This window comes from Spermophilus citellus (genome assembly GCF_964194105.1).
Source record: "Spermophilus citellus genome assembly, chromosome: 3".
NCBI lineage: Eukaryota > Metazoa > Chordata > Mammalia > Rodentia > Sciuridae > Spermophilus > Spermophilus citellus.
In genome coordinates, this window is record NC_138184.1 from 16,458,805 (window position 1) to 16,473,769 (window position 14,965).

The 14,965-nt window shown below is 55.9% G+C and overlaps 1 protein-coding gene across 1 annotated transcript; it reads right to left on the reverse strand.

Annotated features, from left to right (window-relative positions):
• Nucleotides 1-7,859: 7,859 nt before the first annotated feature.
• Nucleotides 7,860-9,706, reverse strand: JUND (JunD proto-oncogene, AP-1 transcription factor subunit). Its single transcript, XM_081283088.1, has one exon. It carries the CDS (start codon nucleotides 9,563-9,565, stop codon nucleotides 8,525-8,527), a length of 1,041 nt encoding a protein of 346 aa, XP_081139214.1. The 5' UTR covers nucleotides 9,566-9,706; the 3' UTR covers nucleotides 7,860-8,524.
• Nucleotides 9,707-14,965: the final 5,259 nt, after the last annotated feature.

Sequence of the window (14,965 nt, forward strand, 5' to 3'; positions counted from 1 at the left end):
AAATAGCAGGAATTCAGATATGAGTATAGGACGCCGTGAGGTCATCCCTCACTGTTGCTTAGAAGAAGGAAAAGTGAAGACAACCCAAGGCTGAGAAGAAATAGAGTCCAGGATGGCTCCCGCCCCCAGGCTCGGGGCAAAACCAAGACCCAACACTGGCTACGCGATTGCTCTGCCAGCCCAGGCCCTGTTTGACAGTATCTTGGGCCAGGCGCGGTGGCGCACGTCTGTCATCCCAGAGGCTCAGGAGGCTGAGGCAGGAGGATCATGAGTTCAAAGCCAGCCTCAGCAACAGCGAGGCACTAAGCAATGCAGTGGGACCCTGTCTCTAAATAGGGCTGGGGGTGTGGATCAGTGGTCGGGTAACACTGAGTTCAACCCCTAGTACAAAAAACAAAAACAAAAAACAGTATCTTGAAGGCAACCCAGAAATTCAACCTTATGAATTGTTAAGAGTAACAACGTAGGCAACAGAGCAAGACCCTATCTCAGCAGAAAAAAAGGGTCCACGTGACAATCCAGGATCTTCAAAAACAAGTCATAAAGTTATTTTAAGGGCTGTTGAGGTAATAATCACTACACAGTCTTAAATGGAAAATGCAAATTACAAAATCATAGGCACCATGATTTTTTTTTTTTTTTTGTGTGTGTGTGCGTGTGTGTGTGTGTTAGGGATGGAACCCAGGGCCTCAAGCATGGTAGGCAAGTGCTCGGCCACTGAGCTGTATACCCTACTCCCAATCAGGCAGATTCTTTTTTTTTTTTTTTATTATTTTTTGATACCAGGGATTGAACTCAGGGGCACTCGACCACTGAGCCACATCCCCAGCCCTGTTTTATATTTTATTTAGAGACAGGGTCTCACTGAGTGGCTTAGTATCTTATCATTGCTGAGGCTGGCCTTGAACTTGCAATCTTCCTGCCTCAGCCTTCAAGATGCTGGGGATTACAGGTGTGTGCCACCGTGCCTGGCTCATAGGCTTTTTTTTTTTTTTTTTTTTTTTAATGGCGCTGGGGATTGAACCCAGGGCCCTGTGCATGCATGGCAAGCACTCTACCAACTGAGCGACATCTGAGTCCATCGGCAGATTTTTGGGAGTTTCTCCTGTTTTTAGAAGCTTAGCCTACGGGAACACCAACTGGTTCCTCACAGAAAGGTTTTCAAAAAGTCTGATGAAAAGCCCTCCAACTGGGTGGGAGTGTAGGTCAGTGGCAGGGCGCTTGCCTGGCATGCGCAAGGCCCTGGGTTCCATCCCCAGCACTGCCCAAGCCCCGTGCAGCGGGGCACAGCTGAAGTCCCATTGACTTGGAACACTGAAACAGGGGGATCGCTTCAGCCCAGGAGTTTGAGACCAGCCGGAGCAACCCAGCCAAAACCCATCTCAAAAATATACACATAAAATAAAATAAACCAGGGGCTGGGGCCGTGGCTCAGCGGTAGAGCGCTTGCCTTGCACGTGCGAGGCCCCTGGGTTGGATCCTCAGCACCACATAAAAATAAAGAAATAAAATAAAAGGCTGGGGATGTGGCTCAAGCAGTAGCGCGCTCGCCTGGCATGCGTGCGGCCTGGGTTCGATCCTCAGCACCACATACAAAGATGTTGCATCCGCCAAAAACTAAAAAATAAATATTAAAAAATTAAAAAAAAAAGAAATAAAATAAAGGTATCGTGTCCAAGTACAACTGAAAAGTAAATATAAAATAAAATAAACCACCAAGATCACGACAGGACCTTTGAACCACACGTGGGTGGGCAGTTTCTAAGCAGCCCAGGTAGGAATAACAGAACCAAACTGAGATCAGAGCTGCCCTCCAAGAAACAGCTTGAGGGCTGGGGACAGAGCTCAGCTGGTACAGTGCTCGCCTCATATGCAAAGGCCCTGGGTTCAACCCCAGCACCACAAAAATAGAAAGAAAGGAAGGAAGAAGTGTGAACCAAGGTGCTGAAAATTCTGGGGTCAGATAAGGATTGGAGAACAACTCTTCTAATTACAGCTGTACCTCTGTCTCCACAGGCCCCCGTGGACACCAAGATCCACGCACACTTATGTCCCATCTATAAACTGGGTAGGATTTGAGGGAACCTATGCAGTCTTCCCAGAGACTTTGAATCTTCTCTGGATGACTGAGAATATCTAATACAACAGGAATGCTATATAAATAGTCATTATACTGTACTGTTGAGAGAATAAGGACCAAAAAATTCACTGACATATTCAGTATACGTTTAAATACATTCAATCAGCAGTTGGTTCAATACATAGATCCAGAACCCATAGATATGGACAGCCAACTGTATGCTAAATTAAAAAACAGGCTTACAGCCGGCACGGTGGCGCACGCCTGCAATCCCAGTGGCTCAGGAGGCTGAGGCAGGAGGATTGTGAGTTCAAAGCCAGCCTCAGCAAAAGCAAGGCCCTAAGCAACTCAGTGAGACCCTGTCTCTAAATAAAATACTAAATAGGGCTGGGGAGGTGGCTCAGTGGACAAGGGCCCCTGAGTTCAAAGTTCAATCCCTGGGGGGAAAAAAAAAAGAGCTCATAATGAGTGAAGAGATGGAGATTCTGAAATTGAATAAAAGACAATATCTGAAAAATTTAAAATTCACTTGTAGGCCAAAGGGTCAAGTACAGATGACAGATGAGTCAGTGAGCTTGAGTACAGAGAGCTAGAAATTAACCAATCTGAAGAACACAGAGGAAAAGGGCCACAAACCAGCCTCAGGGACCTGTGAACAATATCAAAAGGCCTAATACACGTATAATTTGAGACCTAAAAAAAAGGGGGGGAACATAAAAATAGTTGAATAAATAGGCTGATGCTGTAGTTCAGTAGTAGGGGTAGAGGACCTGCCAATCACGCATGAGGCTCTGGACTCAATCCCCAGTACCAAAAACAAACACGCAACAACAACAATAACAACAACAACAAACCCCCCTACACACACTGAGCATCATGGTGCGCATGCTCCGGAGATTGAGGCAGGAGGATCACAAGTTCAAAGCCAGCCTCAGCAAGAGCGAGACCCTAAGCAACTCAGTAAGACCCTGACTCTAAATAAAATACAAAATAGGGAAAATAGGGCTGGGGATGTGGCTCAGTGGCCAAATGCCCCTGAGTTCAATACCAGTTCCAAAAAAACAAAACAAAACAACCACCAAAAAAAGTCAAGACATGGATAATGGGGCTGGGGTTGTGGACGCTCGCCTCGCACGTGCGAGACCCTGGGTTCCATCCTCAGCACCACATACAAAAATAAACAAGTGAAATAAAGGTGTTGTGTCCAATTACAACTAAAAAATTTTAAAAAAAGACATGGATAATCCGAGACACTGTCAACCACTCAGGCTTAACTGATATTTCCACACTGAGAAATGGAGGCTCAGAGAGGTAAGGTCACCTGCCTGTGGTCACATCAGGGGGTCCCCAGAAGAACCACCTCTGGTTCACTGATCTTCAAGTCTAGACTGTCCTGTGAGCAGTGTTGGTGGGACAGAACACAGTCCCCAGCTCTTTGCCTAGGAAGGCGAACCCTGCCCCCTGAGGCCTGTGACCCAGCTGGCCTCAGCACAAAGCAGCCTGGGGTAGGAAGTGGGCTCTCAGACTCTGCTCTAGAACCCAAAGCAGCCCCTCCACAGGTCTCCCTTGCCCTCTGGGGCAGGGTGATCAGAAGACCCCCGCCCCCGCCCCGGGCATGTTGGGAGGGGCCGGTAATGGAATCACAATAAGCTACTGTGGTTGTAGATGCTGGGAACTCTCGGGGTGTGGGGCAGAAACTGGCACAAGGACCAGGTTTGGGGCATCCTCATCTCTCGGCTCTCCCGGCTCCCCTGGAGTTGGCCCGATCGTGGCCGCATTTCGGAGCTGGGGACGGAACCCAGGGCCTTGTGCATGTGAGGCAAGCTCTCTACCTGCTGAGCTATGTCCCCAGCCCCTATCTTGCTTCTTTCTGTTGTGACTTTTCTCCCACTAGACTAGGGGCTGCTCAGGGTGGCGACAACTGTTTTAAGTTTTGCCGTATTTAACAGCATCCCATAGAAGAGTGCATACAGTAGGTGCTCACGAGATGCTTTATGAATGACTCAATGAATGGGTGGCTGGGTGGGTGGCTGGGTGAATGAGGGCAGCCCAAGCTGTAGAACTTGAAAACAGCTGACCCAGAATCCCATGGGGTCCATTCTAGGGTAAGAGGTTTCATGAACCATGTGACCGACCAGTGAGTGACCAGATGAGAGGGAGAGAAACAGGATGGCGCGGGCAAGGAACAGGGTCCCCCAGGACACAGACGCAGAGTCTGGTTCAGCAACAGGGAGTAAACCCCTCTGAGCCTCCGTCCCCCCATCTGAAGTGAGCTCAGACCACCGTCCCTCGGACCCCAGGGACACAGCAGGCTCTTCAGGATGCGCCCCCCGGGCAGGGCAGATGAAGCCACCGTCAAGGCTTTGGGGTTGCCAAGTGGCCGACCTACCACTCAAGAGAAGCCCAGAGCAGGCTGGGGTAGGAGGTACTGGGGCTAGCGGAGGACAGCAGGGTCCCCTGTGTACCCCCCACAAAGCCCCTCTCTCCAGCCCCACTCACGTGCCCCCGAAGCTGAACCCACCAGCCCGAATGGCCAGCCTTGGGACCCCTGGTGCCATGGCAGCTTTGTGACTCACAGCCCAGTCCCAGCCAATCCCTACCAGCCCTTGCTGGGAGAGGGTTCTAGAAGGCAGAACCAGGTTGGGGGGCAGGATGTGGGCCAGGGCTAAAGGTCATGGTGGTTGCTACCTATCACTTACTCCTCCTGGGGAGAAAGTCAAGACTCTGAGCACAGAGGGGACCCCAGAAATCTCCCCATCCATGTATCCAGAGGCAGATTCAGTCTTTTGGCCCTTGGGCATTTGCTGAGCACCTACTGTATGCTGGAAACAGCCCCTTGCTTTAGGGATATAAAAAACAACACAAATAATTTGGGGGTTTAAAACCATTAGGTTGGAGCCAAGTGCATGTCCGTAATCTCAGCGACTCAGGAACCTGAGGCAAGAGGATCTCAAGTTTTGAGATTTAGCAACAACCCTGTCTCAAAACTAAAAAAATAAAATAATAAGGGCTAGGGATGTGGCTCAGTGGTAAAGTGCCCCTAGGTTAAATCCCTGGTACCAAAGCAAAACTGTTAGGTAGGGGGAACCCTAGGGGGTCCCCTCTTCCCCACAGGAGCGCTTTCTCTTTTCTTCTCATTTGAATAAGTCCAGTTCTTTTTGCTCACCAAAAAACAAAACAAAAAGAAAACTGTTAGGTAGAAAGAAATCAAACAGGATGGGATGGGCCAGTCAGCAACCTGAGCTAGAAAAGAGAAGGAACTTGGAAAGAACCTGGGGAGAGCTGGGCAAAGGGTGTCCCAGGTAGAGGGCACAGCCTGAGCAAAGGCCCTGAGGCTGGAAGGAGCTGGGCAATGACTAGGGGCCCTGGAGAAGGCTGGTGTGGCTGGAGGAAGAGGGGGTGAGAGATCTGCAGGAGCTGGATAGGACACACGAGATTTGGGGGGGCAGAGTGTCAAAAGAAGTGTCAAAAGAAGTTTGAGTTTTATTGAGAAGGCACCAGGGAGCCAGGGGAGGGTTCAGAGCTAGGGAGGAATGAGTTCTGACCTACAGCCTAGAATGCTTGGCTGGCAGCTGGGCCTAGCTCCAAGTCTGAGGGCTCCTTTGGGTGCAGCCAAACCTGAGTCCTCTTGGGATTCCCGTAGAGCAAAAGTGGGCACCAACCCTGAGCTGCAGCCCTGGTGGGGGAAGTGAGGCCAATACCTTGGGTCACCTCCCGGGGCTAGGCCAAGGCCCAGGGTGAGTCACAGCTGGCCAGGCCAAGGCTGACACACACCTTGGCTTCAGAACAGCAGGCAACAGCCAAAGCCACACAGCATGGCCTCCCTTAGGAGCCACGGGGTGGGGGTGGGGGGCACGAAAGCAAAAGGGGTGCCCAGCCTCGCCCCCTCAGACCCCCTCCCAAGTCTTCTCCACACTGTGGCTGTAACTTGGAGCAAGATAAGGGACTTGGCAGTTGAACAGGATTTAGCATCCTTCATCTGTTTCAGCAGTGACAGGAGACCCTACATGTGCCCAAGAAACACAGCCTTGAGTAGTCAGGACAGGGATGGCAGAACACGGGCCCCTTAGGAGCTAGTAGGGCGCTGGCCCAGCCAGAGGGTCGGAAGCTGGGAGGCAGAGTTGCTGGGGAAGACCCCAGACAGGCAGCTCAGCAGAGGCCCTGAGGGCAGAGGAAAGGACACTGATAGTTTGGGTGGAAGGTCCCTGGGGGGGGGGGGGGACACCGACTCCTGCAGGAACTAGGTGGTCAAGGATTTTTTTGCCTCCAAAGTTTTCAAGTTGGGGGCCAAGTCTGGGGTTTTGATAAGCACCCCACAACAAAACAAGCCTGCAGGGCTGGGGTGGAAGGCCACGGGGCAGGCAGGGACCCCGGCCTGAGCCACCACTGCAAGCAAGAGACTGTCAAGGCTGGAGCTTGCTGGCTCCTCTTCAGACCACCACTGGTATGCATCCAGGCAGGGGCTGCAGAGTCCCAGAAGTCCCCAAACCTCCTTGAGCCTCCCCTTCCCTAGAAGTTGGGGCTGCAAGGGTCCTCTTTACCGCCATTGTCCACTGCTCCCCAAGCACCTGGCTTGCCCACCTGGGAGATGCACCTGGAACACACCCATCTCACAGCAGAGATGTGAGGGCAGGGACAGGGCTGAGGCCACCCAACTGTGTACCTAAGTCAGCACTTGGTCTCTCAAAGAGTGACACTCCGTCCCCCCAAATCTCCTGTGTCGACAGGCACCCCCACCTCAGCATCAATGAGCACCCTCATCTTGAAACGTCTGCCTGACCTTGGCACAAGGCAAGGTCACATGGTTAAAAACAGCCCTGAACAGTTCCTGAAGCCTTGCAAAATGGGGGGGGGGGGGGACAGGGACGGGACCTGGAGTCAGAAAGGGCCCTACTCTTGATGGCCAAAGGCCCTTCTTTGTACTCAATTCATCTAAAATGGGCAAAATGACCTTCCCCAGCAGGTCTGGCTGGGTACACCTGCACCAACTCCACCTGGCTCCAGTCATAAGCCCAAGGCGCAGGGTTTTAAGATCAAAGGCCAAAATTGGCAGGGGAAGTGGGCAGCCTGGGTTCAAGTCTCTGGAGGTGGAGCCCAGGGTCCAAATGTCCCTGCACAGTCCTCTACACACTGTGATGTCGCCACTTGTTCAACTTCTCTGAACCTTAAGTTCCCTCAAAATGAGAATAGAATGTTGGGAGGAGGTCATGTTTAGGGGAAATATTGCCAACTCCTGGCTTTTAAGTCCATGTAACCACACCTCTAGGTCAGTGCCGCTCCGACCACCTTCTTCCTGGTATGGAGCCCTCAGAGCTCCCTGCCCCGCCCCTTCCAACAAGGGATGATCAACGTCTACCCTGAGCACCAACCTCGAGCCCAGCACTGCTGTGCAGCTGAACTCATAAGCCTCACATTTTCAGGGACCAAGATCTTCAATTGTTCTACCCATTTCACAGACAGGGAAAGAGGCCCACAAGGTTAAACATCTGTTTCCTCCTCCCATCTTGGACCGGAAAGACCCACCACCCAAGCTTTCCTCTCCAGAAGGCAAAGGATCTGACCAAACACCGGTCAGAAAAGCTGGATGTTCCCTCCCTAACTTGCCCCACTGCGCCTAGGTGGCGCTAGCTGCGCGCCAGATGTGCAGGCCCCTCCCAGAGCCCACTCCCCGCGCCCTCCCACTAGGGGAGGAGCCAGAAGGTGGGGGGGAGGGGAGCAGGCCAGGCTCCGCCCAGCCCCTCAGGCCCCGGCGGGGGAAGAAGGAGGCGGACAGCGGAGCTGGCGTAAGGAGACTTTACTGAAAACAGAAAACCGGGCGAACGAAGGATTACAAACAGGAATGTGGACTCGTAGCAAAACAAAAACAAAAGAACAAAAAGGGCACGGGGGTGTCGGAAGGGCAGAAGAGGGTATCGAGAGCGAGGAAAAGGAGTAGTATTTTTTTTCTTCTTCCCATTTCTTTAAAAAACCAACACAAGGAAACACACACGCACACACAACCGTTTGTTCCCGAGTAGAAACATAAATAGGGCAGAATCGAACACTCTGTTCTTCTCTCTTCCAAAGGCAAAAAAAAAAGTAAAAGAAAAGGCAGGCTGGAGGCTGCGCCCCACAGAGCCCCCTTCCGCAGCGCTGTGTACGAAGGGGCTGCCGGGGCGCGGGTTTGTGCAACACGGGGCGGCCGCGCGGGGAACAGAGGCAGCTCGAGGGGGGGGGTCATGCGCTCGCCCCCCCAAGGAGCAGGGGGTCCAGCTTGTCGAAGTCCAGGGCGCCCACTCCGAGTTCTGGGCACCCCCGGGGACAGCGTCCTCTCCAAGTCCTGGGCACCCTGGGGGAGGGGGGTCGCCGGGGCCGCACCCTCTCCAAGTCCGGGGCGCCCACGCCCCCCCCCCCGCGAGCCCATCCCTCAAGGAGGGGGGCCGCGCATGCGCCCCGTGCACGGGCTCAGTACGCGGGCACCTGGTGCTGGGGCAGCAGCTGGCAGCCGCTGTTGACGTGGCTGAGGACTTTCTGCTTGAGCTGCGCCACCTGCTCGCGCAGCAGGCTCGCGGTGGACGCCAGCTCCGTGTTCTGGCTCTTGAGCGTCTTCACTTTCTCCTCCAGGCGCGAGATGCGCTCCAGCTTGCGCTTGCGGCACTTGGAGGCTGCGATGCGGTTGCGCAGCCGCTTGCGCTCCGCCTTGATGCGCTCCTGCGTGTCCATGTCGATGGGCGACAGCGGCGGGCTCTCGCCAAAGCTTGGCACGTCGGGCACCGTCTGTGGCTCGTCCTTGAGCGCGGCCAGGCGCGGCGGCCCCAGTGCGCCGGGGGGCGGCGGCGGTGGGAAGGGAACAGGCTCGGCGGCGAAGGCGACCGTCGCAGCGCCCCCGGCACCCCCGGCGCCCCCCGCGTAGCTGCTCAGGTTCGCGTAGACGGGTGCCTCCGGCGCGGCCGCGGCCGGGGCCAGCTCGCCTGGGGGTGCGGCGCCCGATGCCGTGCCAGAGGGTCCTCCTGCGGCGGCCGCAGCAGCGGCGGCCGCACCCGCGCCAAGCTGGTTCTGCTTGTGCAAATCCTCCAAGGCCTTGACAAAGCCCTCGGCGAACTCCTGCTCCTCGCTGGCCGCCACCTTGGGGTAGAGGAACTGCGTGCTCGTCGGCGTGGTGGTGACCAGCCCGTTGGACTGGATGATGAGGCGCTCGAGCTCAGGAGAGGCGAGCTTGAGCAGCCCCAGGTCGGGCGACGATAGCAGGCCGTCGGGGGGCGCCGCGCTGGGGGCGCCGTCTGCGCGCAAGGGGGCCGGAGGTGGCGCCGCCGCCGGCTTGAGCGCTGCCGCCACCTGCTCGCTCAGGCTCAGCGTCAGCGCGTCCTTCTTCATCATGCTGCCGGCCGCCGCCGTCGGGGGCGCCCCGGGGAACAAGCGGCCCGGGGACGCGAAGTTGCCGCCGCTGCTACTGGCGCCGCCGCCCAGGCCGCTCAGCGCCTCATCGCCGTAGAAGGGTGTTTCCATCCTCCGCCTCCCCCGCCGCGCCGGCCCGGGGGGGAGTGGCCGCGGCCTCCCGGGGGGCCTGCGCCCCCCCGTCCGCTCGGCCCTGCGCCCGCCCCGGCCGAGGCCGCTGCGCCCGGCCCTCCGCTGGCGGCGGCTCCTGCGCCGCGCCGTTTGGGCGCCCCCTTATAGCCTCGGCCGGGCGCGATGAGCTCACCGGCCCTGCTCGCCATTGGGTACGGGTGACGTCGCTCATTTGCATTAAGGGGCGGGGTCAAGGTGTCTGCACCTCCCCGGCCGCCGTTGTCCCGGCGACGCGCGGTAAACGGCACAACAGCGCGCTGCCTTGTGGGTTGACGTCATGGGGGCGGGCCGCACGCTCAGGCCCGGTCACCCCGCCCCGAGAGCCCTGTGTACGACCGATGCCCCCAGCGCCGCCTCCCGCCAAGGCACGTCCCGGGTGGCGTGATGGGCCAGGCCAGCAGACACCAGCCCGCCGGGGCCCCCGCCCTCTCCGAGGCCCCGCCCCGCGTCCGCGCGTGGGGCCCCAGCCGGGCGGAGGCGGGGGTGGTACCGGCCTCCTGGGACCGGAGGGGGATGGGATCCCGGGTGGATAAATAAGTCCTTGGCGCCTCCAGCTCACTGCGCCCACGGCCTTTCCTTCCTTCTGGAGAGGTTTAGAGCGGGCTGGGGGCTTACTGCGGGTGGGGGCAGGTCCTTTTCTTCATTCCGTCCACGCCGGCTGTTCCCCCACCTCCCCGGAAAGATGGGGAAGGGAAGAGGAGGGTAGCCAGAAGTTTCTGGAAGTGCTTCCGACCTTATTTATTTATTTTTTCCACTTCGTGGAATCAATAGATAAGTCGGACTTCTTGCCTCTACAGGTGGCAAACTGAGGCTCAGCAAGGTGGGAGTGACCTGCCAGCCCAGAGGTAATTAGGAATCATGGCAGGGCCTGGGCTGTGACCCCGTCCGGAGTGTTTCTCAGCCAGCAGAGTCCTGGAACCTGGGAGTCCGGGCACCAGGGCTCCTGCTTCCCTCAGCCGCCCACGCTTTTAACCTTGAGTCTGCCAGGGCCTGATGTGGGTCCTTGGGCAGGTTTCCCGACTCCAGAGGCTGAGCTGATGAGGCAGGAATCCCAGCTAGTAATTATTACCTGCTTATTAGTAGATCATGGCTGTTAGGGCTTAATGGGCCACCATTAAGGCTCCCTGGGAAAGGGCTGTAGGGGAGGTGGGAAGGACGGCCCCACCTATGCTCCAGATATCCTGGAAACATCTGGATCTGACAAACTTGCTGTTCACACAATCCCTCAGGCTCCCCGCCCACCCCTCAGCCCCTCTAGCCCTCTCTGTATCTCCCAGTTGCTGGGCCCAGCTCCTTCCCACCTCAGGTCCTTTACAAACTGTGGTGGCCTCTCCCTGATCACACCCCTACCACCCCTCCTCCTGCAAATGTGTGTCCTCAGGGAATCCCCCTCCCCTTTATTCCCATTGTAGCCTTGGAATCATCCAGAATGAAGAGATGGCCAGACATCCCCTCCAGGACCTCTCAGATAGGATTGCTGTGCTTCCCCGAACCTTCCCCAGAGGCTGTGACCCCCAGTGAAAGGAGACTCAGCCCCTGCCCCTGGCCTCCAGACATCCCTGTCCTGGGGCCTCAGTCTGAGCCTCTGGTAGTGGGACTAGATTGAAAGAGACGGGTGGTGTTTCTCTAAGAGTCTGGATTGAGTAGGAGGCAAGGAGGTGTAGTCCTGACCTTGGCAGGTGGGGGGTTGAACTGTGGGCCAAGCCAGCCTGGGCCAAGTGACCTTTCTCAAGGCAAGTAGGCCTTCATAGGCCAAAGTGTTGTCTTGGTGAGCCTCGGTTCCAGCCTTACGAAAAAGAAGGAGTGAATAAGCTTACTTACCACATGGACTGTTTTATAGGGAGGATTTGAAGAAATAGTAAAGATTCAATAACTGTTTTGCTTAATTATTACTTGGCCAAACTGAACTGCAGTCATTTGGTTTTGTGTTCTCTCAGCTTGGACTGCCCTTACATAGCTTCTTGGCAAACTCCTTCCTACTCATCCTTCAAAACCTACCTCCACTGCCTCCTCTCAAGAAGCCTTTCCTAATCATGCCTCCTAGGAGTCCCCTTAGACTCCCTAAGGTTGGCTAAACCCTAAACCCGTCCTCTATCTGCAGCAAACCTTGTGTTTCCCAGACAGGGAGAGGGGAAGGTCATGGCCTCAGTATAGAGAACTGCCCTGGGCAGCCAGCCTGTCTATCCCCCCTCTGTGGATTCCTCTGCCTGAGCTGCTGTTCCCTCTGCCCAATCCCCTTCCCTGCCCTCTTCTTCCTCCCAGCTAGGGAGTCCTCCAAGATATTCCATTCTCATCCCTCCATTTGTCCCAAACTTGATCCCATAAAGTTGAGGAACAGCTATTTTGTCCAGCTTTAGTCCTCCCAGACTGGGGGTCCCTCAGAGACAGGGTTTCCTGAGACAAGGTGGGAGTGTGCTTAATCCATGCAGTGAACTAGGGATAACTCACTTATTCCACATGCACTGGCTGGGACACACATTGAGACAAACCTCCATACCCTCCACGCACCCAGACTAACAGGAATATAATTGCAGCCTTTGGGAGAATAAATGGTGGCCTCGTTGGTAAAGCAGAGGATGTCTTAGAGTGTGTTAGTGTGTGAGGGGCACCCTAGAAGATGATGCTGAAAGAGAGGTTGGAGCAAATAACCAAGTAATGGGGAATCAGTGTTCCAGGCAGTAGGTTCAGCAAGTGCAAAGGCCCCGGGGCAAGGACCAGCATTTGGCATTGATGGAGAGCTGGGGGGCAGCAAGTCTGGATTAAATTGGCAGCCACAGAGCCAAAGTGGAAAAGAAATGGTGAGGCTTTCACCAAACACCAAGTGGTATTTGTCCCAAAATCAGTGGGGTCCCAGATGAGGCTGGAGGAAGGGACATTAACCAGGCTCAGCCCTGGACTCCATATTTTTTCACTTTTATCTTCCCAGCAAATTGTGAGATTTTAATCGGATTTCCCAGAGCAGTGTCTGCGGAGGACTGGCGACCTGACCTGCCTGGGCTCCCCCAGCCAGGGCTGGAGAGGGACCTGGCCTTCCGGACACTGAATCTGATGTGCCCTCCCCCTTCTGTCTGGCCAGCCCAGGTTCTGACCTCTGCGCCGCCCACTACTAAGACAGTGACTTTCTGGTTTAGAGTGATCTGCCACTGGGCTGAATTTTCAGTCTTTATTCAACACCCAGGGACCTACCATCAACTTGATAAAACAGAAAGTCCCCGGGAGAGGAAAGAATAGGAGTTAGAGGAGCAGAAGGGGGATAAGGCTAGGGGGCCTCCTGGGGGCGGGGCTTGCTGGGGATGGTCCCCCAGAGCTCAGGACCCTGCAGGGCTGGGACAGGGTAACTCTGCCCTGAAAACAAACTGGCTAGTGGGGGCAGGGCTTGGGGGCGGAGAACAGTCCCCCAGGTGGCAGGATCCCGCGGGGTGGCTGGGGGTGGGGCCGCGGCCTGGGGCTGCGTCTGGCCTCGGCGCATTCCTGAGGATCAGGTTACCGCGGAGGGCTGCGGCTCCCCCCTCGCCACTGCCCCACTTCCGCCCTCCCCTGGAGCCGCAACCGCCGTCCTGTCCCGTCCCTGTGCAGGTGTTTGACTAGCCCTATGGAGGGGATCCAGCTTCTGCCCTTTGGGTGGCACTGGCTCCTTCAGCCTCAGAAGGCCATATTACAAATAAGGCAGCGGGTGCAACAGGCCCCTGGACATTGATTGAACCTGGCACATCCCGCATTGATGACAACAGAGTCCAGTTGTCCCTGAGACTGGTGCCCCCAGCCTCCTCAAAGGCCTCAAGGAGTGGCGCAGATCAGTGTTTGTGAAGGGACTGAAGGACTCCAGCCTTAGGTCTCTAGCACCTAAAGGAAAGAGCTCCTAGGAGCAGTGCCTGCGTTCCCCCAGCGTGCACTGAATGTGCACCTGCTGTATGCACCAGTGGAGTTAGGTCCTTTCACAGGTTCAGATGTTGGGGTCCAGCAGGTGTGTGTAGGTGTTGGTCAGAAGATCAGGAATCCACTGTTACTAGATCACCTTGAGGAGTCGGTTGGATTTGGGTTGGGGGCATCATGGTTGGCTCATTGGACAGTCCCTGGTGCGCCTGCGCTGGGCATGCTGGGCCCAGCTCTTCAGCCCCCAGCCCTCCTAGAGCTGAGGGGGGAGTTACAGGAAGTAAGTCATAGCCAAGAAGCACCCTTTAGGGCCATGTCACTCTCTACCCCCTTTTCTGTTTCTATTTCAATATATTTCAAAAGGGGATCTTCGTGTCACCACCAGGAATGGAAAATCGTTTCCTCTTGCCATAAATAGAAGGAAACTGAAAAAAAAAAACAAAATGATGAGCCCCGGCATTCTGTCCTCAGGGACACTTGGGCCTAGGCCTGACTGTCTGAGTGGCATTCAAGGAGGGAGGCTGTCCAGGAAGGTGAGAACATAGCCAGAGAGGCCTGCTCAGTGGCCCCAGCACACACGAGGTCCTCACAGTGTCTGACTAGTTGATATTGGAACTCAGGAGTTGAGGGAGCACTCTGGTGATCTACTACCCTGGGCCTGGCCTGCGTCACTGCGCAGGCTCCTATGGATGGCTCAGAGAGGTGCAGACCCCTTTCCAGCTGAGACTGAAGTGACAGGCTGCTGCCTCTGGGGACCTTGCCGGGCCTCTCTGGGGAGGATTCAGGTTAGCTTAGTAAAATGGAGGATCCCACCTCTGGTCTTGGGGCTGTCCCCACCCACATATCTGTGAGCCACTGAGTCCTTCCCAGACAGCCTGTGGTTTGTGAGTCTACGGAGTGAATGAAGGAGGTAACAGGCCGGCACCCAGCAGCAGGAGAGAATGAATGAACGGATGAGCAAGTGTATCCCTGCTGCCAAACTGGGAAACATCTTCCAGACATTGTTCCCGCGGAGGGATGTTTGTCCCCAGCAGAGAAACTGAGGCTCTGAGCAAAGCAGGCCTTCAATCTCTGGAGCGCAGAGGAATCCAGTCCCCTCTACCCCGCCCAGGGAAGACCATGGCAGGAGGACGGGGACGCATCCCAGCGGTGGCGCACGCGGGAGAGCAGAAGGGGAAGATAGGGTGGAAGGCTCTGGGATCCAGCTGGGGAGGACACCGAGGGAATCAAAACAGACAACAGGTCGCTTAAGAAGGGCCTCAAGGAAGGAGCAGATTTGCCATCCCTCAGCCCAAGCGCGTGGGGCATCTAGTGCCAGTCTTCTACCAAATATACGGTCATCATGGAGGGACCCCCGTCCCCGACCCAAGGCAGGTTCCCTGAACTCCCAGGCCGTCCCCACCTCCTCCCTCTCCCCGCCGCCGCCGCTCCCCGGGAGGAAGTGGCGAGAATGCGGGGGAGGGCCCG

Excerpts from the sequence above, each read along its gene's own strand:
- JUND (XM_081283088.1), bottom strand. The coding sequence starts at position 9,565 with ATGGAAACACCCTTCTACGGCGATGAGGCGCTGAGCGGCCTGGGCGGC.